We start from the raw sequence: 27,971 nt of genomic DNA, 5'->3' as shown, positions 1-27,971 counted from the left end.
CCTGTGTTTTCATCGGGGGTAAGAATGGAGCAGCAACAAAAGAAATCAGCACTCTGTGAAATACTAATTAAGAGAATGGTCAGAACCCTCTTTATTCTGTAGCAGTTGCATGTTTCTCTTTGAGCAGGAAGGCTTCTAAAAGCGAAACATAACTAGCAGTCATATGCAGTGACACAGAAGGGCTGCACATAATGTTCAGGAAGTATCCATGGTTTGTACAGTTTCGTCCACCACCTCAATTTCCAGGAGTGCTACATTTTCTGTGAGAACAGCAGTAGTTCCTTTTTCACACTTGTATCTACCATACCTGTTAAAGAAAACAGTGGAAGTTAAGCTGAAAGATGGTACTACCTAAGAAAACTCATTTAAAAGTTCAGAACTAATTAGCCTTCTGTGATATGGAAGTGTCCAGAGTGACACTGTGCTTATTGCAGAATCTAAACTGATTGCAACAACTAATAAAGTTTTAGTTAACCTAGCATATTCATGAAATGCATGGTCTTTAAAAAAAAAAAAAAGTAGCAGGTAACTTGAAAGGCTACGTTGTAGAAATAAGTTGGATCTCATTATAGCATAGGCCATTCTTGCTGTGTACTTCCGCTCAAAGCACAAGCTTTTTTTCATCTCTAGATTAATTTTACCAGTGTACAAACTTTGGGTTTCCATGCTAATTGTAGCTACCATTTAACACAAAGCCTGCCTCTAATCAAGCCATATTTCAGAAATTTTGCTGCATCTGACTGTAAAGGAGTTGTCACTCCTCTCCCATTTACACAGTAGAAGCCATAATCTCACTTAAAATGTTCAATGAAGAGTCTTCTGGCTAACTGCCTACATAGTGAGAAGTCTTTGCTCAGAATAAAGGGTCATGCGTACAAGTTTGTATAGTAAGAAAGCCAAAGGATTTTTAACTGAAGCAGTGCAATTCATTTTGGGTTTGGCTATGGCCACCTGCATTAAAAAGAAGGGGAAAAGAGATTCCTTTGAAGTCCACTATTTTGGTAGTGTACTGAAAAGTTGCACAACTTGCTACACATAACATAAAAGTACGTATCACAAATCCTTTAACTGCCTTGGGGGCTGTAATTTCACTGACGAGGCAATGTAGTTCACCAAACAACACATCTGAGCCTTCAGAGGTAAAATTTGTCAGCTCTGCTAACACTCAAATTTTACTCACTTGAGAATCTCAGCACCTCTGCATCCTGAATATTCTCAGTGATGCAAGACAATATTACATCCTTAAATGTAACCTTGTTTCCCAACAACTTACAGAGTTAGGTTTGTGTTACAATCATTCAAAACAAGTCACAGAATAATGTCATTTTCAATAAATGCAGGCAATGAACACTGAGAACCATAAAAAGGGGGTGGGGTGGGCATACTGAAATGGATCTTTTTGATGGGGCTTGCAAAAGGGAAGAGCTGGAAAGCAGCACAGGTTTCTACACGGCCGAAGTGGTTAAGAGCACTATTTCATTAGAAAAGCAAGAACGTTCATAACAACAGTTGTAGTTAATTTATACATAAACTAGGACTCAAGTTTAGTCTTAAATCTTGCTACTGCCATAGTTAGCTATTAACTGTAAACTGTCCTTTCACATTACTGTACATTTCTAGACAATTTTAATTTATGAGAAAAATTATGAAAATTATCAAAACAATGTCTGTTTGTTGTCTTCGCAGTCTCACATAGGTTATGTTCTCCAGCCACAGGCTAGAAAATAAGTCTAGAACTAGAAGACAACCTGGCAGTCCCAGGCTAGAGTTCAGCAGTTTTCTTTAGGTTTTACCCCTGCAGTGAGTTCATAGGTAACAGCTACGGCAGGCTGGGCTGCGCCATGTGCTCCTTTTTCACATCCCCATGCTACAATTAGGCAGAACTGCAGCGGGCATGGTGATGCCACGAGTCTTTCTGGCACCACACGTTTCAGCAAACATGCACAGTGGGACCTTCTTGCTACCTGATACATCTATTCAGTCACAAATGTGAAACTTCATCACACTCAAACTGCCTGAAACTCCATGAACAGACTCAACATAGCAAAGAGGTGACAGGTAAGCAATTAGTTTCTTTCACACACCTGTAAATGCAACTAAGCCTCTTCTCAACTGCCAAGTACAGCCACTAATTTTGTTCTCTTTTTTAGCTGAAATTCAGTATAGAGATCTCGAGAGCACTATGACAAAATTTAGTATGACAAAACAAGAACGGTTAGGAGCAGCCTAGGTAATGCACAGCTTCGGAAACACTAACCTTTCGCCTTTTTTGTTGGCCACATCGTATGGACGGAGAAAATCCAACTTATTCTTGCTTATGACACAGATATCGATGTTACTGCCAGAGCCCAGATCGTTGTATATGCCAGCTGCAATGGCATCTCTCACAAGCTGTTTGGCTTCCTCTTCCTGTAAAAGTTTAAAAAAAAAAAAAAAAAAGCTGTCATTGCACAAGCGTTGGCATTTCACAGAAATGTTTGTCCATGTGACAGTGGAAGCTGTGAGCTCTCACAACAATAAATGAGATAATCACCAAGGACTACAGAGCATGAACAGCAGCCTACTGAACAGTGGGACAGCCTTCATCCTGTTCAGGCTCCATCCCTCTCGCCCCTGAAGACAGAGGCATCAGATTTAGTAAAGAGAGTTAAAGAAACAAAATTAAGATTTTTGTCTCAATGAGTGGAGAAATTAAACATGTGGATTTTATTTTACAGGCTTCTGTGCACACAAACAAGTTCCCTATAGTGCCCTCTGTAACAGCTGCATACAAATTAAAGACCCAGAGTAGTTACAATCTTTCCCTAGGCAGGAACTACTTACTCTTCTTCTGCAGTATCAAAAATATTTGTATAATTTTGGAACACAGCTTGGTTTACAAAATATATTCTGTAACTGCGTTGCAAGGCAGCCTAGCTCTGCACTGAATTGTAGCCTACTAGTATTTTTAATTCCAGTCCTGAAAACAAGTGCAGAAACCTTGGCTGAACATACTGGCAGAACTAGGTGGCTTCATCAAAATAGTGCAGGTTTTGATTGACTTCTTAGCATTTAGATGAGAAAATGGGAAGTTTGCTACAGTCCCTCGTCTGCTATAGACTTCAGAAATCCCATAGGTAATTAATGCATTTTATATATATATATATATATATACAAAGCATATTAATTTATGTATTTCAAAACATACATTTCTACATTATTTAGTACAACTAATAGAATCCTAGTTGTAGCAAAATTAGAATCAAAAACTAGAACAGGAAATAAAGCTCACATTTTACTGCTGCTGAAACCATGCACTAATCCTGCAGAAGTTCAGGTGTTCACATTCTTACAGGTTTTGTATTATCTACTGTCTTTTAAATGTGCAAATATGCAGCTGGTGAGCTACGCATGCTGCCCATAACTGAGGATTTTTTAAATTATTTTTTACATTATTTGGAAACTGTCTAAATAGTCTGAAACAGAGCACCATAGCATCTCCGTTACACAAACACGTTAACATTCAGATTAGTGTCTTTTTACAAGGAAACATTTCAAAATCATCAAAACTCTCCGTTAAAATATCACAACAGCTTTGTAATCATCTTCATCCCCCATCCCAAAATAAACGGCATGTTGACATAGAGGCCTCTGAAGTCCAAGTTCTGATACGCCCGATAACTTTCTCTTCTAGTACAGGCTATTACAGCTGCACTGGCTCCCTCTACAGCTCCCAAGGAAGGCTGATTTTTATTCCAAAAGCAACTCCAAAAGCTGAAAGTCACAGATGAGATCCAGCAATATCAGAAATGAACTAAAACCAGCAAATCCTTAATTGTACACTGTAGCCAAAGATAGCGAGCATCAATATTGCGAACCAACCTTCCTACTGCATTCATTTAAATCCTACAGAACACAGCGACGGGCGCCTGTTTTCAGCACCGGCCGCTCCCTCGTGCCGCAGGACTCCCTGCAGCTCCCTGCCCCGCTGCCGCTGCGCCTGCCCCCTCCTGCTGGCAGCAGCGTCAGGCTGCAGGGCAGGCAGGGATGCCCCCTGCACCTGCACCCGCCCCATTTTCATCTTTCCAGGGCCTCCTTAGGTACGCACCTGAGCACAAAGCACACCCCTCGCTGCCAGCTTAGGTTTTTCTCCAATGTGTACAAGAACTTAAGAAACACCACGAGCAGAGCAGGCCTGTTCCAAGGAGAAAGATTAAGACTGAAAAAAGCCCATGAACACGGAAGTTTTGTCTCAGTTTTAGCTTACAGTCCTTCACGGCCGTTACTGCACAGCCAGCCCGACGCGATCGGTGGGGTAACTGCATGCTGCGGGCACTCTGTCGCTTCGCTGACATTTCCCACCTCTCAGTAATCTTCTGCCGTTAGACGTGAACGAAAGAGCAAACGCCCAGCGCTGATGCTGATAGAGGCACCTTTTTCATTTGCTTCATTTTAGAGGCCTCAGCGTCCCTGACACTACCCTGCCCGTGAAAATCACGATGCTAAGAGAGCCCAACTCCTCCAACGCCTCCGATTCAGACGGCAGCTGCACAAGCCCCAGCGTTCAAGTGCAGCTGAAGAGGAGCCCAAAATTAGCTCAGCTACAATCACGTCTGCTCCCAGCGCATACTCTGCATTCTCCAATGGCCCTCTATAAAAGAATTTGTTAATAGCAGCGTTCCTCTTCTAACAGCTTCATTAAGGTACTGACCAAGAGTGGGGCTCTTTCAGTAAACTATTAAACAGCCTAAGTTCGTATTAGCCTCAATCTTTAAAAACGAGAAACCCACCTCCACTGAATTACACTTTCCACCAAGCTGACTAAACCAAAACAGACATGCTGTAAAAATAATTCCTGTATGTTTCCTCTGTGTTTCGGTAGTAAAGCTCTGATAAGCAAGTGTTTTCTCCTTCAGCTGATACAAGACTGCTTGCACAGATGTGTGCTGATGGTGTTTTATGTTTATTTTCACAATACTACTAAGACAAACAAACAATACTGTGTGCATGGATTTTTTTTTTTAATTAAAGTGGCAGCAAAACCAGAAACATTTCAACCTATTACTTGAGCTGCTGGTACCAGAGAAACATCACAGCTTAGGAAAAGCAAAGCAGAATGAGTGTTTCTTCCCCTCCCCCTTTAATCTTTTTTTTTTTTTTAGAATTATGTAAAATCTTGCAGAGTCAACTCTTTTTTATTATTTCTTAAAATGTACTCTATTAATCTACTGTTATCAAAATGAAAGCTTCTAAAATGACCAGTACAGTCAACAGAGCTCAGCTGTAACCACGCTACAGCATCTGTTACACTGAGAAGGTCTAAAATGTAATCTCAGCTCCTTCATCTGATATAGTGGAGCCTAGTTCAGGAACCTGGAATAATTTTAATTATAGAAAACCCTACTACAGTGCTATGTTTACTCCTCCTCCCCTTTCCATAATTTAGAAAGATGACCAGAATAGCCACGAGAGGGGAAAAAAAATATCCTTGATAGAGATGCTGCATACAAAGTTCTAGCAAGGACTGCTATTTTACAACCCGAAAATAGGGGGTTATGGTGAAAAGTGCTGACACAGTCTTAAGTGTAAGGGCACGAATGAGTCACTGTAATAATTAATCTTAAAAAACCCTAAAAGTTCAGAGTATATAAAAGGAGCACTTCCTACTTTATGGTTGCAAAGACCAAGCTAACTGGGAATATCATTCTCTCGGGTCCACACTGCTTCTTAAATGAGATTACAGCAAGAGTGATGTACTGTAATACAAGTCAGTTGTGACAAGCAGCGCTTTATGGAGCTATCCGTTTGTCTCCATCACTACATCACGCAATGTGTCCCAGGACTCCAATGTGCAACTCCATTTACCACTACATGACAAATGGGCAGCACTTGTAAAAGGCGCAAAGAGGTCCAGATCAGCCACGTAATGGTCACCACAGATGTACCATAGTGCTGGAGGGGGAGCAAACAGACCCCCAAGTTCATTAAACTGACCAGTAATGGATCTTTCAAAACGCGTCTTAGGAATAGTACAGTAAAGGCTAAAATAAATAACTCAGCATGAAAGGCTAATCTGAAATGGTGTTTGATAAATTATTTATAACACAGACAATTGTCTGCATTTAATATTGGAGCTACTGGTAGCATCTTTAAAAGATGATTTATGTGTTGTAATGCCATTAAGCTTTATATGAGCCCACTGCTAGCTATAAAGTCTGCTGAGATTTAGAGAATGAGTTTTAAACTGTCACTGCAGCATCATAGTAGATAGAGACTGTATTAAATCTTTACTTTAAACCTGTTATCTGGAGAGTTGCATTTTGTAGACACTCAAGAACTGATGGATTACCTCTCTACAGCTGCTATGGTGCAAGTCCCAAACAGCACCAATAAGGAACTTTTACACATTACTCTTGTATACGACTTGAATCAAGTTTCTCCTCTCACTTAAGCGATTTCCAGATTTCAAATACTACTGAAGTGAAAAAGACTCTTTTCTACAGAGGATGTGGACATTTCTACTTCATGTTAATGCTATTGTACTAATAGCTTTTAAACAAGTTAATCATGATGCCTACAGCAGTAAGGGGAGCAGCTGAACTGCTTTGTGAATATTATTTCCTAAATTATTATTATTTTTTAAAAATTTCACAAGCGAGTTAAATAAGATGTCTTTTCCATACTTAAAAACTGCAGAAAGCTTTTTTATTTTTTAATTCTTACCAAAAAGGAATGAATGGCTTCTGCAGGTCGTCAGTATCCTGTTAGTGTTGGAGAACTGCACTATGTATCAAATATCTAAGTCTCAGTAAGAATTTGAAATATTAGTACACAATGAATATCATTGGGTATAAGTAACAACTTTTGTAAAAAAAAATCTAAAAACATTTAACAAAACTGACTTTTACAGCAGAATTAAATCTGTTCAAATTCTGTAACATAAAAAGTACGTCCTACTGAAAGGCAGAGTCCACCAGACTGGCAGGTGGGAAGAGAATGGAAGGAAGCAGAGGGGAAGAAATCAGAAGCTTCAGGAAGGGCAGAGATGGTAAAAAAAAAATCTATAAAGAAGTGTTGGGAATTGGAGGCTAGGAAAGTGATACCTCTTGAAGGACATAAGCACCTACAGAAGCATAATTAGACTTTGGAAGAGTAATCAGCAGACTACAACATGCGAGAGGATGTGCAGGTCTGTCTGTTGGGAGGAATCGTGGTAGAGATCAATATGTAACTGGAAGCAATGCTAAAATCTGCGGGGTAAGTCCAAAGAGATAACAAAACTGGGAAGCAAAGTACATTGCTTTTTTTTTTTTCCTTGTACAGAGACGTTGAAAGGCTCCATTTAGTGAGAACAAATTTGTTTTGGCTGCCTTTTGAAGCTGGAAAGGGGCTGGCACTTGTAATTTCAACCACTTGGGTTTCACAAGTCTTCACCAAAAAAGAGTGTGAATTTCAAGCAGTACCTCACAAGCAGATGAAAAACATAGTTTGTTTCATAAATCTGTTTTATAAAAATGAATAAACTATGCTACAATCACTGTATCTTGCTTTTCTTTCAGCTTTGATGAGATGAACAAATTCGGAAGTGGTCAGTCTTTCTAGCCCCTCCCCAGCTCCTTCCACCACCAGCTTTTGTTCATTTTCTAAAAAGTCACAAAGTAAGCCAAAAGGATTATGAAAATCAGAATCTGTAAAGATTAGCAGCATCTGGGAGACATGTAGCAGTAAGACACAAAAGATGGGTCCTGGGAGCAAATACCAATTCGCGCATAAAGAAAGGGTAGAAACTACTGAATATTCTCAGTAAGTGTGATGGAAAAATTAAAAGGACTCGAAGACTATTAAATACGATTACAATTTTCTCTCCAGAACACATCCTGTCGAATGCTGTGGATCATGCCTTCTGTTTGGAATGGCTTTCATAATAAGGTAACTTTAATCGCATTTGTCTGAATTCTACCTTCTCTGCAAGTTTTTAAAGTTGGGACTTCTACTTAAATGAATAAAAATGAAGCACAACCGAATTTAAGTTACATACATTCCTGTGTCTCCTTGTGCCACTACACCACTTTTCCCTTCAGAACGTGGCATATTCTCAAATGCAAACTCTACAGAGACTGTGGCACCATCACTGATCCAATACATTGAAAGACAAAAAAAAAATTTGCTTAAAACTCTGGGTTATTAATACATCAGGGTTAATATGCTGCCTACAATACACAAAAAATGCAGGAAATTTAGTTTTGAAAGGAAGTAATTTTCAGCACAAGTGGCATAGGCAGAAAATTATGCAAAAAAGAAATCAGAGCACAGCAGTGACCTAGCAGCCTTGTTAAACCTCATCAAATTTAAGTTTTTACGCAAACTTACCTAAATTCATTAATATATCGGATAATTCTGTATTGCATTTGATGCAAATTTTGTTGTGAATAATATATTAGTAAATGTTTATTTTTCTAACTGTTCTTACTAAGATCTTTTCAAATAAAATATACCTAAGTCCCTAATTACTATTCTCAGTAATTACATTTTTTTCTTGTTCCATTGGTACAGACGCCTGCAAGCCCATGCTCATCGCCACCTCCCCCTTTCTGATATTGTACACCACACAAGTATAATAAACCATGTTAATATTTCATACCAGTGTGAAATATGCTGGAGTATCAATTCAACATCTGCTGTCTTTAGGGTACTGGCGTCCCGCAGAGACACTTTCAATTTGTAATTGAGTTCTATACTGAATTAATCAGCAGTTTATCTTTTTTAGTAAAATAATGTCTTCCCCACTAACCTGGATTTACATTAACAATTTATGCCAAATTACCTGCCAAGGCAAAAAACTTATATGATTCGGAACTCCTATTCAATAACATTAGTTCCTATATTTCATTCCTTACAAGGAGACTAGTACAATACATGACTCCGCTGGTACAGAATTAAATCACAAGCTCCTCTCCCAGCTGCAGGGCTTCTTTTAATACTACTTCCATACTTTGAGCTAAGAATTAATATGAAAACACATTTAATCTATTGTTTGTATCTGTGTAAAGGTCACGTTTTTCAGGGAATCGATTCTCAGAATAAAATGAACTCGCTCAACAACAACAGAGCTGTAAATTCTGCCAGGCTGCAAGTTCTACCCGGCGCGGTACCCTCGGTTTTCTGTACCACTGCATTACCTTGCACTAAGGCACTGAACCTTAGCTGCCAGGATGTAGCAAGAAATGTAAACCATGGAGGGAATAAAAACAAAAAAATCTATGCCTTAGTACTGTGCATCAAAAGATTAATATCCAGCAATAACATCTGGCTTCAACTAAAGCAAATTAACTTTCACGTGACTATTACCTAAACTCTAAAAAAACGATGGAAGGGAATGAAAGTGAACGTTTGGGGAAAAAAAAATAAAAGTCTTTGGCCCTGGTAATTTTTTCTTCCTAAACACGCCAAAAAGCTGCATAAACCTTGTTGGCTCGCAGGATGCCTCCCCCCCGGAGCCCAGGCACAATCCCCCCTCAGCCTCACGCCCATCCGGTCTGCTCCGCTCACACGGAGACGCACTCTGCCTTCGCAGTCCTCGCTGCAGGACGGCACTCGGGCTCCGTGCCACCTGAAATATTTTCCAGCATGTTTTGCCTGGGTTCTGCGGTTATAGGAGATATACAAACTGAAACAATTTAAACAGGAACACCTGCTCCTGAGAAATGCATCAAAAATAATTACCTGTCCTACATCGACCCTCTGCAGTGAAATGATCTCTTAACATGGAGCTCTGCTTCTGACTGCCTTGTCTACATTATTACGTACAAAGTTTAAGTATTACTTTCGTAAAGGTGAAGAAATGGTTGCTCTTTGTCATGCAGCAAGGCCCAATTTAAAACAAGGCAAAATTTATTTATTTTGAGAGCCCATAAACAGAAAGCTAGAAGAAAGTGCTACGGGGTACTACTGGTAACCCAGATTAATACTGCCGGCGGTTTCCCACCTGATTTCTGCACAGAAATTGTACTTTGATATATTCAAAAGCACACCTCAAAACTCTTCTCCAGTAATCTTAGCCGTTTCAGAGCCCACGTAGCTATGAAGCAGCACAGACCATTTTAAATCAGGTTCGTATTTCCCATTTAACATTGGTTCAACAATGGAAATCAATCCAAGGCACAATCCTGCGGAAGATGAGAACAGAACTGACTGGCCAACGCGCCAAGCAGAAACGGAGTTAGGGTACACTAAGTTTAACCTAAAAAAGTAAGGAACAGCATGAGAAGCCTTTATTTTCTGGATGGCTGTCTGTGGTAATATCTGATATTTACCCATGGTATTCAGGTCCCTGAAGGAGAAAATAATACAGGTACGTAAGGAAAGCATGAAAACTGTATCACTGAGAGCTCCATCAGTAAAAGGCAGTGAAAACACGCCACTAACAGTCTCCGTTATTGTCACTGAGTAATGAAATAAACAGATATACAGAGCACATAAATACTAAGTACTTATTTTTGTTCACAGAGTCAGATTTTTTTTTCCATTTACTTAATCTCTGTGTTTGACACCAACAGGAGTTCAAGTATCTCAGGCAGGCTCTCCAGCTTAACTCTGATAGTCTGGCTTGATCTCTATTGTCTGCTGTCTGAGTTCAGCCGACAAACCTCCCAGCAAGTGGTCACCTTCCCATGGAGTCATTAAACCTCTGAATGTCAGCTGGTGGGATTAGCCTGCAGACTTGCACACCTGAGCCCTATGGCGGGGACACAGGCATTTTGATCACCATCACTAATGAATACAGAATTCATATGCAGCTTGTCATTGCTCCTGAGCCCCGAATCACACAGATGCAGTCTAAATAAGAATGAGGAGAACTGTTGTTGAAGATTAGAGAGTTTTGGCAGTTTCCAAAAATAGCTCAGTATTATTCTCAGTAGCTAATAAACAAAAATAATGCCACTATATTGAGGGACAGTAGGAAATATAAGCACAGAAACATTTTTGAATGATCTGTATGTCAGCTGTTTAAAAATGGAAGAAAGTGACATGTTTTCCTAATATTTTGTACTAAGCCTGATATTTATTTCAGTAAGATAAATAAATAAGAAGCATGTGCTGAAACTAGTGTTCATACTACCTTCCCCTTTGATACAGCAAAGACCTTCAGTGCACGCAAAGCATCTCGGGGAAGGCGTCCTTTATGCCACAGCTCCTTCGCTCTGGGGGCACGGGGCTGCTCCCACGTACCTCGAAAATCGATGGCAAAGCCAGGAACAAAACTGCGGACCAAAAGAGCCCGAGACTACGCATTTTAAACCTAGATCACTTCCAGCCCTCTTCCTTTCTGTAATTTCTTTGTGAGCACACCTACTCGGACAGTTGGAACCATTAGCTGGAAAAGGTTACTACCTCCCACGGCTGGTCTGCTTCTCATTTCTCCATTACAAGGGATTACCAAATCTGCCAGCTGGACTGCTCGTGAGATTGCTCCCTAACCCATGTTTGTCAAAACCAAGCAAGTCAGCAAAGGTAGCTACTGCGGAACAGCCACAAAAGCAAATCTGGCCACCAGGTGAAGGAGCGCACATCGCTGGTGGGAAAGCAGGATGCAAAATATTTTAACTCCCGGACAGCAGAGCTACTCCTGCATGAGGGCCAGTGTGCGTCGAGGGGAACACAGTCACAGCATCACAACCCCCTTTTCAAATCCATTCCTTGCCCTCCAGAGCTTCTGGTTTTCTGTCATCGCTGCTCGACTTCCTGCCACACTAAAAATGGTGTACTAAATGACTGTAAATATAATCTCACATTTTTGCAACGATCCATTTCAGATGTAATTACTAAATAGCTGCCAGATTCTTATCCCCTTCCATTTTTCCCCACCTATTCTGTGCCCCTGAATTCACTACGAGACGTATTTTATTTTTTCTCTGCAGTAATACTGCTTTCTGTGGCTTCTCCTCACTCTCTTCCTTTTAGATCCTCCTTTAATAAACTTGGCTGTTTTGATGAAATACAAAAAAGAAAGTTACAGACAGCCTGTTTCCATGCTTAAATATGAAGCTACAGTATAGCCTCACTGTACATGTAGTAGTTCTTCTACAGACAAAAAACCTTCTACTTTTCAAAGAGAAGTCAAATACCAGGACAAAACATACAACGTTCCTCCCCCATTTCCCTAGGAATTCAACAACCACAGCATAGATAAAGCCAGGATTCCAGTATCTAATACCATAGGCAGACTTTTTTCCCAGATCATGACGGCTGCCGTATCTACTGCTTCAGAGCACTTCTTCACTATTGTTTAACACTGGAAGGCATGAGCGTATTTGCAAATTCTGACTAAGGTTTAAAAACCATATGGCTACTCTGCTGAAAGAAAAATTGGCTGCAATGAAAGATCTAAGCTCAAAACACTCTATTAGATGTGCTGTTCTTCCACTTATGTTTTTTAAAGTAGATCTATAGCTGCCCACATGACAGATTAATATTGTTCCACAGTAGTTAGGTGCTTGGCATTACATTTTGAAGCATCTACAGGCCTTCAGGGCTGAAAGTGTTCACATCTTCAGCAATCTATAATGGTTCCTCTAGAGGCCAGCACTTGCTTCATAATGAAACATGCCTCCATAAATCAGACTGCAGAAGTGGCACTTGTGTACGTCACCATCCATCTTAGCAGTTTCTCTGAAGGATGTTGGGTAAAGATCATCTCCCGGCATTGCAACCAGGGAAAGGACCATCACAGTTGGCATTGATAAAGCATGTGCTACTTAAATCTGAAGACACACTAAGTCTGTGGAAAAAAACACATCCTGCTGGTGTTAGCATGCCTCAGGCAGTGGTAGAAGCTTCAGCAACTCATCTTCAAAAGGCAGAGAGCCAGGGCTCTAGAAACCTGCAAAAATTGGCTAAGCCTGCAGTCTTTTTTTTTTTTTTCCTTTTTTTTTTTTTTTTTTTAAGTTGAGAATCTTCAAAGTCTACAATTCTAACTGTAGGGCACAGCAGCTGCCACTGCAGATTTGATCCTCTCAGCTTTTGGCAGCTCTCAACTTGAAATTCTAGCAAAAGAATTTTTCAAGTTGCTATTATTGCCTGTCATGGATTTATAAATATTGTGCACTATCTGCTGTGGCATGGCTCTCATGGGACACCAGTGCATGCCAAAAGCATAACAGAATGAAAAACAGTTCCTATTCTTCAAATAAATGCTAATTTTTTTTTAACTGTGCTCATACGATGTGTTTGGTGATCAGCTTCAATAGTACAGAATATGTATCAGAGGGAAAAAAGCTGATTGTCTTTTCCAGTAGTATTCAGCTGCTACTTTCATTAAGCTTGTTTAATTACATTCCAGATGCTAATTTGCAAGTCGATACCAGAGGGTGCAGGACAGTTTGCCTTTGAATCATTTTTCTGTGATGTGATGGTCTTGCAGCACACCACTACCCTTCAGTAGCCCTAGCAAGATATTCTGACAATTAGTGCAAAAGAAAGCAGTATTGATCTTGACAGAAAAATATTAATCCTCTACCCATTTCATTAAATTAATCTCCACGAATTTTAAATTTAATCATCATTGCCATTTCATAGCAAATTTTACATAAAATACACAGCGTGGTTCGGATTTAATTTAATTTCAATAGAAGTGTGCTATTTGGTTATTTTATTGGAAAAAATAAATCTGGCATAGAAAGTAAATATTTTAAGATGGCAGCTGTAACAGCAAGAAGAAGTGTTTAAAAGTACAGTTTGAGCTCTACCACTTGAAACTTTGCTGGTTTAGATATTCTGATTATTAAATTATTAGACAACAGAATGTCTCATAAAAACAAAGGAAGGGTTAAGGGTTTGAGGCTTGCACACAAGCCTCAAACATCTAAATATCTATTTCAACAAACTGGTAGGCTGCATTTCCACATGCTTGTTCTAACAGTGAGTATCTGCTGCCATTTACGGTTGTGTATGAAGACAATTTAATTAGGATGACCTTTCTAAACAGGAAAAGTTGGAAAATTACCAAATTTGGGTGCATTTTCGGTTGCTCTTACACAAAGAAAGCCTTAAAATACAAGCTTGAAAACTAGCTGAGAATGAGGTAAGATTTTTAGTTTCATAGCATAGCTCTTTGACATTTGTATCTTTGAAAGGGGACTATTATGCTGTAGCTGTTGATTCCAAGGATTTGCAGTCCATGTTTTCAGTCTGAATAGCACACATGCCAAGTGCATAGTCACAGGAGAGGCTAGAAAAGAGACTGTGTCATTCTCACAGCAGTATGGGGGGAAAAAAAGAGTAGAAAGACTACCTCTACACCTAGTGGTTCTTTGTATTAGTTATCTAGTGCAATGCTACTTACAGAAGATACTTGAGTGCCTATTAAAAGGTTCCAATGTTTTTGATAGCATTTATAAATATACTGGAGGCCAGAAATCCAGCTTCTTCAGATATTACCTAAAACACTGAAGCAACATACAAATCCTCATCTTCCTGCATTTTTTATTTTTGCACACCCACAACTATTTCATATATATAACAGCATATGACATGCTTTAAGTGTAAATTTTAATTGATCAGTTTTAGTGAGGAACTCAAGAGTTATGGGATTATCCCCAGAAAACACGCTGCAGTCATGGCAACATCTGGAGGGGAGAAAATGGCCCACCGCAGTTGCACTACAAAGATGAGGAACGTCTGAAGATCTTTTCTGAAGTTCATCAACTTTTCGTGTGTTATTCAGCGATATTGAATATCTAGTAAGATTTGTTATTTGTGTATTTCATGCTCAAATGACTGCAAGAGTTAATGTTACAAGTCATTTTAATGGGTTAACTTTCTGATTTTGTGTTCAGTTCTAATTTTTTTTCTTTACTGTGAACTTATTAACTGATTAGAATGAGAAGGAGCATTCACAAATTCTGAAGAGATTAACATGGTTTAAAGGGGGTCTTGACACTACTGAGGCATTTCACAAAATATGGTCACAGAAAGCTCTACAATTGTTTTTTGGTGTTGTTTTTTTTCATCAGTCGTGAGCCTGCAGGTAACTAGATTTTTCGCCATTTTTAGTTTAGCAGACACTGAACATGGTGCTATTAAGTGTAATGAAATACTAGAGAGAATACAAAAATAATGTCCTTGGATAAATCCGTTAAAAAAATATATAACAGAATAACTTATTCAGATCTTCATCAAGACACTCCAGCTTTTATAGCTCTCCTTAATGATTCCCTTTCATGAACAACCATAACGTTTCTCAAGTTTGATCATTGGCAAAACATGAACAACTCACAACCAAGTCTCCCAATAACCAGCTTTTAAGTAGATAGTAACAACAAGAATGTAGTTGCTAGTTCTGAACATAGCCAATCAACCCAAAATCTAACTGGTTTCCTATGCTACTTGAACATTTTGTTATTTTTACAATCATCTATTCTCTTTTAAAGACTGAGAGTTGCATAAAGAAGAGACTGCCTGACTACTGAGCAAAAAAAACAGCAAAACTGACTATGCAAGTGCTGTTAAACTCCTGGAGTCAACTATGATTAGTAATGTACATGTTTTTCAAGCTTTCATCTACATTAAAATCATACAAGTGTTTCCATACTTAAATTTGCAAGGTTATACATTTATTCAAATTTTGTATCCCCCAATTTCTTTACATTAAGCTGACATTAATGTATTTTAAGCATTTGAGCAGATTTAACTTTTTTAAAGCAAATCTCTTAAATTTGTCATGTCATGAGAATTACTGTAGCCAAAGAAACACTGAAAGAAAAAATCATCTCTTACCTCCATGTCTGGTTTGTATTTATCTTCAAAAATGGCCATAGCTGCTAGTGATCCAGAACCTATGGTAACAAAATGAGGACGCTTCTTTAGCCAACATATTTAGATACAAGATTTTGGGTTGGTTCTTATTAATTTATTAAAGAAAAGGTAACAAATAATCAACAACACAAATCAGACCTCAAGTCTACCTTCGCTTAAAACCACTACACAATATCTACCTCTTGAGGTCCAACACCTAATTTAATCCTAAATTTGTTATCTGGTGTACACGGACTAGTGTCCCCTGTCCCAACAGCCTTTTTATCACTGTAAACACTGAGATATGAAAATGAGGTTAGCAAAAGCGAGTTACCTGAATACCAGCTTCAACTCCTGCTCCTCCACTCCCCGACCCACACCAGAGGGCACGGCACTTGACACTGGGGTGCCCAGAGGGAACAGATCGCCCTAACGAGCTGCCCCGGCACAGCCACCTTTGTGCAGGGGACGAGTAAGCCAGCAGAGGTAACTGGGTTGCTGGCTGCTGCCATCAGGTTATTTCCCACATCTAACAGTTTATTACACATTTATTTCATGCCATTATTTTTACTTTCAACAATAACAACTCAATAGACGAAATGACAAAGATGACATCACGAGTTTAACATTACTTCTCCTAAAGCCCACGCTGCAAGTATGATAACGTAAGGGAGCCCGTCTCTACCCAAAGCACTAACTGCAGGTGTTACAAATACACTTTCCATAAAGGAATACAAAAAGCAGTACAATACTATTGGAAACTGTAAACGTGCTTTGTTCAGAGTGAATCTTCAGGAAGGGATCCCGTCTGTCTGTGGCCCTAACCATATTTCAGTGTGTGCTACTTTTGGGGAGTGAATAAAGTTACCTGCAATTTTTTACTCCAATTAGAAGATTTTTTGGCATTTATTACTTTTTAACTTGTTTTGCATACTGCTATCTGTTTAGCTGGGTCACAGTGAAAGCCATATTTTCTATTTAAAATGATTTGTGTATATCGCTTGACCACCTCAATGGTTTAGTGAAAGAAAAAGGCAGCGATTAAACAGTTTCAAATGAGGTGTCCTGCTGATTTTATCAAGTCTGCTGAATGTATAATGAAAAAGGAGAAGCTGACAGTGACACTGTTGAGAAAATAGAGACTACCTTATCTGAACCATTTAAGGAGGTCCAATTATAGATCAAATTTAAAGGGTAGAAACAGCAGATTTACAGACACAAATCAATGAACATGGTAATCCCAATGAATATGACAGATATTTCTGTTACAGAATATTGCTGTGGTTGAGGATCATTACCTTTACAGTACCAAATACATCACATCCAAAAGCAGTAGGACACTCTAAGTGCATACTTGTATTACAGGCTGTGACTATTCATTTACACCTTGGAGCAATATGCGATTCCATTTTTTAAATGATGAAGCTGGGAATAAAAAGGATTTTTAAGCAACTAATAGCGGAAATGAACTGCTGATACAAACAGCTGATGTCACAGAACAAATCACCAAATAAAAGGAATTTTACTGATCCTTCAAACAAGGTCAAAATAAGGTGCATTCCAAAACAAATACAGGACTTAAACTATAAAATAATTCTTTTTGTACAATGACGCTGGAACATTTCTAATGAAAGGTTAAAAAAAATCTTAACTATCTCACCACATTACCAAGATGCAAATAAACGTCAAATTTAATATCAGCTTTAAATACGTAAATGTAGCTGGTCCTACAACATAGGTTGTAGGAGAGTTGTTGAAAACGTACTTAATTATCACTACATGTAAACGTTTATGTCTAAAAATCAAGATTCCAAGAACAGGAAGCAACGATGGAAAAGCAGCTTAAACCCAGTTTTTTTCCTCAACTGGTTATGAATCCCAAGGTAAGTTTTATAAGCTTGCCTGTAAAAAAAGGTACCTTAGCAGAAGTCTGCAACACAGCTAAATATTCTCTGAAAGAACAGATTTTGGTAATCTTAACTATCACAATGGAAGTTCTTTACTCTTCCTAGCACCAGCTGTAACAACTGTGTTTTTAGGAACATCAATATATGGAAACTTCTGAGTTCCTCCACCAGAACAAATCACCTGCTGTTTGACAACAGCAATAGGAACTGCTTGAAAACCATTACCGATGTGAGTTAACGCAGCCACCTGTAGCACACCAAGGCAAGGAGCCTCAATCCACCCTTTGTGCTCCCGGAGGACTGACCCCGGTCCCACACAGCGCGCACAGAAACGCAGGAACACGGCGCGGGCGCTGCTCTGCAGCAGCCACCAAGCCCCCTGCCTGCACTCCCCGTAAGCCCGCAACAACGTCTGGAGAAAGACAAAATCCAAGCACTGCAAAACGCAACCCACTAATGAGGAATAGACGCTTCCACCTCATACACACACAACTGATTCAAGTCAGCGAGGATCCAACATTGCAGCAAATCAACGTCAAATCTATTAAAATAATCAGGGAAGCAGTGATGCAATGAATCCTTGTACAGCATCTTCAACTGAGATCAGACCCAAAGCGATACCTCAACAGTTATTTATCTTAGATAGCTTGAGATAGATAGCTTGTTTTTAAGTTTGGGAACTTAACACCACACAATCCACACTATCAGTGCAGAAATAGGAACTTCTCTTGGTTGGATTTTTTTTTTTTTTTAAAAAAAGATGTTAGCTTACAACTCTTCTGTAAATCAGCAGTAAGGGTAATTAAAACCAAATACAATTGGTAAAGTCTTCATGCATTTGTGCTACATAATATACAGAAACCTTTTAGCTGGACTTTTTTAAAACACCAATGGCAATATTACTTCAACACCTTGGGAAACAAGAAAAAAGTGCCGTATCAATTCTGAAGAATTTATTTCACATCCATTTTCAGTAAGCTACACCTTTGAAACAGAAATATTCAGGAAATATTACACTGGCATCTAAAGATATAAAAACGCCAATAGCCAAAAAATAAAGAACCATAAAAACCGAGATGCAAAGTTGTATTCCAAGGCAAATACTTTTCAGTCCTGCAATTAGCACGAACCAGAGAACTTAATTAAAAGACCACACGAGTTTTTTTGTTTTGTTTTACTTCTTTAAGAAAGACTGGCCATTTAATAAGTTTTCACAACCAAATTATTCAAAAATTCCTAGACTTGACTGTAATAATCTGACTTTAAAAATGCCTTTGGCATTTACACGAGGAGTCGTACCACTTCGGTATCAGATCTGAAGTAAAAGATAATTGTTGACACCTGGCAGAAAATCCAGCTAACAACTTCCATTGTCTTTTGCAACTGCAGGAGCTTTTCTACGACAGACGAACTGGACCTTTTTAGCAGAGCACTCACTGAGGACAGCTCCTCGCTGCTAAGCACAGCCCGTTTTCATCATCCAAGGACCTGTTTGCTACCTCAGCCTGCCACACCGGAGGATGTGCACAGCCTTGCGAGAGCAACATTTAGCAATTCCTAATCCATCAGTGTCAGGGCTCCCTGACAGGGCATTTATTCACACGCACTCATTGTTATTCAATTTGCTGTTCATCCTAGGTAAAAATTTGGTGATCTCCACAGCCCCATCGATCAGGATCATTTTTCACCCTGGTTCCTGGCTGAGGGGCCGAGTCTCAGTGGTGGTACTGCTTGCTCGGCAGGACAACATTGCCAATGCATGAAGAGCTGATTTATGAATATGGAGCAACACAGGTACCAGGGGACTGGCTTCTGCCACTAGAGACTACTGGAACATACTTACTGTTTCCAAAAGCTGAACTACAGACTTCAAGTGGTTTAATTTTATGCACGCATTTCATTATAAGTCTTGGCCAGGAGCTTTCCTAGACAAGCCAAGCAATCAGACAATCTTGCATCGTTTGCTGAAATCCAATTTTGTCCTTTGTCAGCATAAACAGTTTAATTTGATGTTTTCACTCCTGAGTAAGCACTGAGTATCTTTTAAATCTGCCTTGCAAGGGAGGACATCTCTCTACCCGTCCACAAATACATTCAAGGCAAGATATTTTAGCACATTAAAACAAAAATAACCCAACACCTCAGCAACATTTCCCATTAAGAATTTCATTTCCAGAAATTGATTGGCCAAAGATATGTATCCTGATTTAATAAACCACCCTTCAAACGTTTGTGGAAAAACATTACGGTCTACATAAAACAGAAATACAACTCCTATTACTATCTTGGATATGACCTTTGATACATTTTCTGCTGTTTCAGTTCTCTTTCATTTATAACGGTAAGCAGATCTCCTGTTACTAAAATATATCCTAGTCATTAGACAAAGTAGTATCAGTGTACCGCGTATATAAAGGTAAAGAACATTTGTGCTGAGCAGGGCTTTGTGTGGAAGCATGGACAGAAGTAACATGCAATCACCAGACAGATCTGGCACAGCTGACAGCAAATCAAAGCTTAAACTAGAGTAAAATTAATCCACTGAGAGCCTACTCCCTTACTTACTTGAACATGCTCTGCCACTACGTTATTTTTGTAGAGGGAGAGGAATGGCCAGGATTTTCAGAAATACCATATTTTAAAGCGTTGAAAGCATAGGCACAGAAGTAACCGTGAACATAACGGCAGCTGTGCGACTTTATTCAGGCAATCAGCTCCTAGTAGTTAGCAGTTTAAAGTCATTTACGGTTTTACAGTTTACTACAATATTGGACATAAGGCAATTATAAGAATCAGACATTTACACTATTTTTTTCTTCTATTAAAGGCTAAACAATGACATCACATAACATGACTGTTACATGGGTTTCATTTGCCAAGCAAGTAATGTTCCCATTGCTAAGGTAACGGCACCATCTATCGGTACAGCACCACCTCTGCAGAATTTCTGTAAGTTGATCACAGTTCTCATACCCACAGAGCTAACCGGATCATTCAGTTTAACAGCTGTACTGTTTTACTAGTTCAAAGGCATGGAAAGCTTTAATTGTTAAAGGCTGCGCGTTAAAAATAGGTTCATTAACTTCCCGCATAGCAAGTTAGTTCAGAGGCCACAGCTTCTCGGAATAGCTACCACATGCACACTTAACTGTCCCACACAAAGGCTCAATCCGCTGAACATTTGAAATAGATTCATACATACAACCCTGGTTTATCACTTATACCAGAATCTTTGTGTTTCCTCCAGCGTTCTCAAAGACTTTTTTTTTTCCACGCTAAAAATGTTTAAGAAAATAAACTTTGAGATCACATCCTCAGCTCTAACAAATGAGGAATATTAAAGCTCTGATAAAAACAGGCTGTGATCTCTTTAAAATTACCAAGAACACGCAACGGAAATTTGAAAACAAATTCAAAGAAAGTGGTGGCCTGAAGGTCAAACGAATTGGTACAAGAAAGTTAAGTCAAGCCCTAACAAATAGTTTGAGCGTTTTTTAAAACCCACTACTTCCTTAACCACATTCAGAGAACGGACAAGTTAAATCCCTGTCCCACAGAAGTACACGTTTTTCTGACAAATAAATGAAAAAGCCTACAGCATAAATTCTGTTTTTACAATGAGGCTGTTTTAGTTTAATGCACTGTACTAGAACTCCACAAAAACTGCTCACTAAGAACTTCTGTTCTTAGTGTTGTGGTGGCATTTTGAATCCGTTTCAGGAAAAAATCCCCAAACCACAGGTTATGGCATTTCTGGTTCCTGCTCTTCCAGACGAGCAGAAAAGCCATTTTGTAGATACTCCAAGAGAGACCCAGAAGGAAAAAAAAAAAAGAAAAAAAAAAAAGCTTTAAAATTTCCAAGAATATAGCTAATGGCATTTAATCTAGAGATAACAACCATGAACAGGAAAAGATTAACTAAAATTGAAGTTGTATTTTCCCATCACAGAGTCAGCATAAAAGCTACATAGAGCAAGTCTTGCTTATTAATCTGACCTATTTCATTTTTCTGCTTTCAATTTGCTTTTCTGATTTATGTGGACTTTACATTACACTTCTGCAACTCTGCAGAAACCAAGATTTCATTTAAAAATCATTCAAGTCTTCAAAATGAAAGGTAAATCTGAAACGAGTGTCTTCTTTTGAGTTCAGAGACCAACTGCAACCCCAGTTATGTTTGGAATTTTACTTTTTCCAGCTTATAAGATATTCTTGCTAGGGTAGTGATCTTAAAAATCATAGGTGATACAGCACATGACTATTATCAGCTCATAAGACACCAGTTTTCTCTCTTACTAGTGTCTCAGTTACCTTTCTTACCCGTTTTTACTCTTCAACCTCAAATTGTTGTCTATAAAACAGAACAGAACTGATCAAACGATGAAACCATTGAAAGTACAACTGTGTGCAAAAGATTTTACAAGTTCAGTAATATTTCAAGATGTGTGTGTCCTCTTCAAAAACGTGTGTGTTAATTCCCTTTTCAAAAAAAATAACCAGGGAGAATGGCAATCACCAAGGCTCTCCTGCAAGTCGAAGATTGTATTTCTGGATTCTTACCAAGGGGCCTCTTCAATCTTCCCTCAATAAATAAAAAACTGATCAAGATGTCTAGCTAATGAAATTTATCTAGACGACACAGACAATGAATAGTTTTAAGATATAGTATGAATTCCTAGCTGAATGAAGATTCTGTATTCTGGAATAGTGTCTTCTTAAAAATACTCCTAATGGCCTCCAATGCTCTATCAAGGAGATCACAACTAAACGGGCTTATGCTCAAGAGCCACTTCAGTGTGAGATTTTTGCTACTGCAAAGCACCACTGAGGAGTTCAAAAGTTTAATTCTCTCCTGTAGGTATTCTTCATCTGCTTCTGTGGAATTGGAAAGCAATGGAAGAATGGATCTGCTTTTAATGGAGAAAGACAAGATACTCCAGAAAAGCTGCCCATGATTTGCATTTGCATTCTGCTGCCATGAAGCACTCATTTACAAGTTATCCTATATACTTGTTTACAGTTGAGGAAAAAAAAAATCAGAATATATTTACCAAGACTGTGTTTTATTATATACCTTGAACATTACTTTTGTACTTGGTCTTGGCAAGGCAGTACTACCTGAATGTCAAAAAAATGCATGCAAAAATTACACGTTTTCAGTTTTTGGTATCACACTCCCTAATCCAGAACTGAATAAGATATATACAGAAATGCATTTTTATGATTTGCTTGCTTTTTCTAATTGTTGGCAATGAAAGCATTACGCATGACAAACATTACTGTTTAAGTTGCTTTTTTCTTCATTTTTAGAACACAAACTGCTGGCAGAAATAGCAAAGAAGGGATCTTCACAGTCTGCAGGCCCTCAAATGCAACACTTGTATCAAACTACTGGAGTAAACAATGTGTACTTAAGCCAGATGATTCCTTTTCAAGTTGCAAATGTCAATTTCTGAAACTGACAAGCTAGTTCCTGGAGTGTAGGGACCACAGGAAACACTGATTGTGAATAGGAAGTTGGAAAAACAGCTAAAGAGGAATATACTATGTATCTCACAAGAAGAGAAAGGAATGACACCAAGAAGCAAGGCCATCATGTAGATTAAAGGCTGGTTTGGTTCTTCTAGGAACCTCTATCTTTTTCTTAGCAAGAGGTGAAAACTATGTGGTTAAAGCAAGCTAAAACTTGGCTACCTCTGGCCAACAAAAACAGAAGGCTGATGCCAGGAAGATCAAAGAACAGCTTCACACTCTCCTCCACAGCCCTCACAAGGCAGGAGCAGGAAGAAGGTTCATGCTTAAAATTAGCTATCAGCTTGCAGGACATTTTCAAAAAATAATAATAATAAAATAAAGGACCTTCCACAACAACAGAAACTTTTAAAAATTTACTTCAGTTCCATATAGTTCAAATTAGTGCTATTACAGAAAAGGTACAGATGCAAGACTTAGAGTTAATAACCTGACGGTGGGCTACTAATGTCAAGTTGGCACCCCAACAACAGAAATAACCTTCTTATTGAGAAGCTCCCTATCGTAATTAAAACTAATCATACGTAGCAAATAAACTACAGTGAAGCACCTTCTTGCTTAAAACACTGCTGCTACTTAGCAAGAAATACAATAGGTCCAAATGAGAAGCGAGACACGTTTATTCCTAATGGAACTGCAGTAAAACTTCAGGAAGAACGCAGTTCCCCACGCAAGATTATATATGAAGCATAAGTTAGCACTATCTGCACATCAAGTTTCTATAGATTTTTTACAGTAAGTTTTTGCAAATTCTTTTGCTTTGAGGTAAGCTGGGAAACCAAAAGAGCAACTTTCTGAATACCATTTTTGTGCCGCTTAAGATTTAGATAGTATAATAGCCCATATCCTTAAAGCATTCAAAACAGAACATCTCACCTGCCACAAAAATACGGGTACAGCTTTATCTCTGAAGTCTGAGCTCTACACAGCTCACAGCAAACAACAGAATTTACGTAAAAATTACACTTTTTTACCAGATAGTTGTGTCAGAGTACTAGGGAACCAGCACTTACCCATGGTAACGTAAGGCAATTTGTCAGTTGATCCGTGGGGATATATGCTGTAAAGGTGAGGTCCTGTGACATCTACTCCCCCTAAAACCAGGGCAGCACCAATGTAGCCTTGATACCTAGGGACGATGTTTATACGTGAACATGGAAACCTACGATAAAGCTGTGCTTTTTTGTTTGTTTTAAACACAACGCATGCATTTGAGAATTATTCCATGATTACACCAGGTACATTTCCATAACAGAAAGACTGCTTTCACTATCTGTGAGCAACAGCCTAAACTGAGAAATTAACTAAAACATTATATATTTCACTGTCAACCAGAACAAGCGTGCACTGGACAAGCAAGGAGGCTAGAAGATACATTTGTGCTGACAGGGAGAGAATTCAGAACAGTTTTCAAGCCTTGCATGAAATTCCTGTATCTGCAATTATGTTTATATTTAGAGACTTCAAAGAAAATATATTCCTTCGTTTCCTCCATAAGATGTTCTTGGCTGATTTAACTTTTTAATTCATTGTCTTATGACACGCTTAAGGCAAACTGCCCAGCAATACAGCATCAAGCAAGTGAGCTGAATTATTGTAATTCATCGAGGTCACTTGGTTGAACAAAGTTGTGCTGGAGACTCTTCCATAGTTTGAACAATCTCTCTAAATGAATATGCTTGTTTCATTCTTTTTTCTCTTTCAACAGCATTCTTTACTTCTACAAAAAACAGTATTAAAACAATACTGCAATGCTTAAAAAGATTTGGAGAACATGCCCTCAATAACGGCACATTTTAAGTTGCGTTGCTATTTAGGGGGTACAACTGCCATATTTGTAATGGTTTCCAATCAGTCAAGCAATCAGATAATTTTTCTTAGGACAACTGCAGAACAACTTCCAAGTGTTATATTCCTGTATCTCACTAAACCACCAGCAGAATTCTGTATTAACAGAAGCTGCAAGTTTCAAATGGTGAGTCATTCTATTCCTTTGAAAATAAAATAGATTTTCATATTTTATTTCTATTACAGGTCATAAAATTCTCAATTTCAAAAGCTTGCATTTACAAGATTACTGGTCCAGCCATCTTGTCACAAAAAGATACAGATCAATTTTCACTGGTGTGAACAGTGTGAACAGTTCATTAAAGTATTGTCCTTATATTTTTGCAGTATAAATGCTACCAACACAGCACAACCGTAGTATCAGTTCTCTAAAATATCACACATACAGCAATTCTTCAGTCTTTCCTCGAGTCTTGTTATGGAGGTTAAGCAGGCTAAGTGAGGATGCGCACTCACAGGAGCTTGAGTCACAGCTGGTAAGTTTTAATAGCATTATTAATAAATAAGAACGTTCGGTTACCTGAAAAGCATTTGCTTTAGCATTCGATTAGCTGTGACAACGCGTGGAAGTCGCCCAGTAGACAGCGAGTGGAGCTCCAGATTGGAAGAAATCAGTTGAGTTGTCATATCAGTATCTGCAGCTGTTCCAGCACCGCAACAACTGGAAAATATTGCAAGTGAGTTGGAAGAGGTGGGGAGGGGAAAAAAGGAACTCTGTGCCTCTATGAGCATTCTGCCTGCTTTATTCAACAAGTTTAAACTTCCTTTTTCTTCCTAAGCTGCCTCAAGTCATTCAACTCCTTGTAACTACTTGGGTTTTCTTCTTGGCCATCCCTAGACAGCATTTACAGTTTCTGAAACACAACAGCCTTGCTACTGGTAATTCTAATGAGCGACATACGTAATTATAGCCCCTTAAGAGTTTTTTTTTTCTTTTCAGCATTTGCAGTCTGAGCATCCCTTTCCCTCATTGCAAAATTGAAGAAATTAAGTTCCCATACAGTTAATATTTTCAAAGCATAAAACAAAATATCCTGTTTAGATGTGAATAAAATGCCAAAAATGAGCAAGCCTGGCTAATAAACGTAAATTACTGTTTTTAAGCACCTTAATAGTTGCTGCTGGCAAAGGGAACAGCTGAAAATCTCACACAACAAACGATTTAACACTTACTAGATGTTAGGAGAAATGAAGTGTATTTTCGAGCAGTTCTTGTCAGCTACGACCATTCCTTCGGTTGCTCTCGTGTCTGCTCCGAGGACCACGCCATCCTGCGCAAGGAGAGAACGACTCCCAGAGCCCGGCCTCGGCACCGGGGGGGGAGCCGGCACCGGGGGGGGAGCCGGCACCGGGGGGCTCGGCAGCGGGGGGGGGGGCCGGCACCGGGGGGGGGGCCGGCACCGGGGGGCTCGGCAGCGGGGGGGGGGCCGGCACCGGGGGGGGAGCCGGCACCGGGGGGCTCGGCAGCGGGGGGGGAGCCGGCACCGGGGGGGGGGCCGGCACCGGGGGGGGGGGCCGGCACCGGGGGGGGGGCCGGCACCGGGCCCGGCCCCGCCGTGACTCAGCGGCGCCTCAGCGCTCGGGCCCGGCCCGCCGCAGGGATCCCGCCCGCCGCCCCTCACCTTGAAGATGACGCCCGCGATGGTGGTGCCCGTCTTGCGGGCCGCCGGCAGCCGCTGCCCCTTCTGGACGAGCTCGGCCTCCAGGAGCGAGTTCCTGCAACACAGGGCGAGCGCTGGGGCCGGGCGGGGGAGGTGGGGGGGCTCCGCCGACCCCGAGCCCCGCAGCCCACCCGCCCGCCCATCCCCTTGCCCCCCCGGCCCGCCCGCCCGCCCCGGGCCTCACCGAGCGCAGTTGTCGAAGCTGAAGCCGCCGCTGGGCGCCTGCAGCACGGACACGGCCGCCATCTCCTCGCTGCGGCACGGACGCGCCGAGCGGTTCCGGGTCGGCCGCCTGCGCGCGCAGCGGGGCCGCTGCCGGGGCTGGGCCCGCCTCGGGGCCCGGCCGGGCGCTGCGAAATGGCGGCGGGGCACGGCTCGGCCCGGCCGGGCTCCGTGAGGGCTCGGCTCCGTGCGGGCAGGGCTCCGTGCGGGCACCGGGCCGGGGGGGCCGCTCCTCCCACCCTGGAGGTGCCAGGCCGTGCTTCTGGAGCCGTTTGCGTTCGGGTCCCTGCCCTGCTCTCAGCGCTCAGAGCGCTTGGAGCCGGTGGCAGAGGTGCTGGGGCGCAGGGAGAGGGAAGGGTGGGCTCTGGGTGTGGGGCCGGGGGCAGTGTGAGCCCCCCGTAGTGAGTGCTGGTCTGTTTCCAGGCTGAAATAAGCGACAAGAAAGCGACACGGGTGAACTGCAGTTTACATGTAATTTACACCGAGCAGCCGAAGGTGGTCCGTCCTGCACTACTATAATCCTGTTTCTCCATGCACTCATCAGACTGACTCTTACGTTTAGATCTTACAAAGAACCTACAACTGCAAGAGAAAATGCAAACCCACCTGACGTTGCTGCGCTGTTAATGTCATGGTTGTATGGTGAGAGAGAAAATATAAATGCCCGTTTTCAAAATTAGCAAACTCCTGCTGTATTTCAAGGAGATCAATAAAATTGTTTCACTGTTTTCTAGATAAACTACATCAGACTTTTGTTTTAGCTTTCTTTTTCCCAGGTTACTGACATATGAAAAGGAATGGCCCGGTGTATTCACAGACAAAAGAACTTGGGGCAGCTTTTCAAGAAAGGATGCATCTTAAATGCAAACGTAGTGAGATTTTTCAGAAGTCTACCGCATATTTTATTACATGTCTAATTTGTTTTCTAGAGAATTAGGTAAAAAAAAAGACATAAGTGCCTGAAATTAAAAATCTTGTTGATTTTAAAAAGTCAAATGTTGTTTGTTCTGAACATTAAATGTTAATTATA

The 27,971-nt window shown here is 40.2% G+C and overlaps 1 protein-coding gene across 1 annotated transcript; it reads right to left on the bottom strand.

The window, feature by feature from the left end:
* Positions 1-67: 67 nt before the first annotated feature.
* Positions 68-27,062, bottom strand: PSMB7 (proteasome 20S subunit beta 7). Its single transcript, XM_066980618.1, has 8 exons — positions 26,904-27,062; positions 26,681-26,774; positions 26,232-26,329; positions 25,579-25,719; positions 24,224-24,339; positions 15,754-15,812; positions 2,258-2,409; positions 68-307 (listed from the first exon to the last, which is right to left on the bottom strand). The coding sequence occupies exons 1-8, from the start codon at positions 26,963-26,965 to the stop codon at positions 196-198; spliced, it is 834 nt and encodes a 277-aa protein (XP_066836719.1). The 5' UTR covers positions 26,966-27,062; the 3' UTR covers positions 68-195.
* Between the last annotated feature and the right edge of the window lie 909 nt (positions 27,063-27,971).

Source organism: Anser cygnoides, chromosome 20, assembly GCF_040182565.1.
Source record: "Anser cygnoides isolate HZ-2024a breed goose chromosome 20, Taihu_goose_T2T_genome, whole genome shotgun sequence".
Lineage (NCBI taxonomy): Eukaryota > Metazoa > Chordata > Aves > Anseriformes > Anatidae > Anser > Anser cygnoides.
Note: the sequence above shows the minus strand (reverse complement) of the source record. Positions and strands in the feature narration are given on the sequence as shown.

What these genes read in the sequence shown, in the direction of transcription:
- PSMB7 (XM_066980618.1), bottom strand. Translation starts at nt 26,965, where the DNA reads ATGGCGGCCGTGTCCGTGCTGCAGGCGCCCAGCGGCGGCTTCAGCTTC. An exon ending in TCGCGGGCGTCATCTTCAAG is followed by an intron (nt 26,330 to 26,680) that starts GTGAGGGGCGGC and finishes CTCCTTGCGCAG; the next exon opens with GATGGCGTGGTCCTCGGAGC. An exon ending in CTAAAGCAAATGCTTTTCAG is followed by an intron (nt 24,340 to 25,578) that starts GTAACCGAACGT and finishes CATCGTCCCTAG; the next exon opens with GTATCAAGGCTACATTGGTG.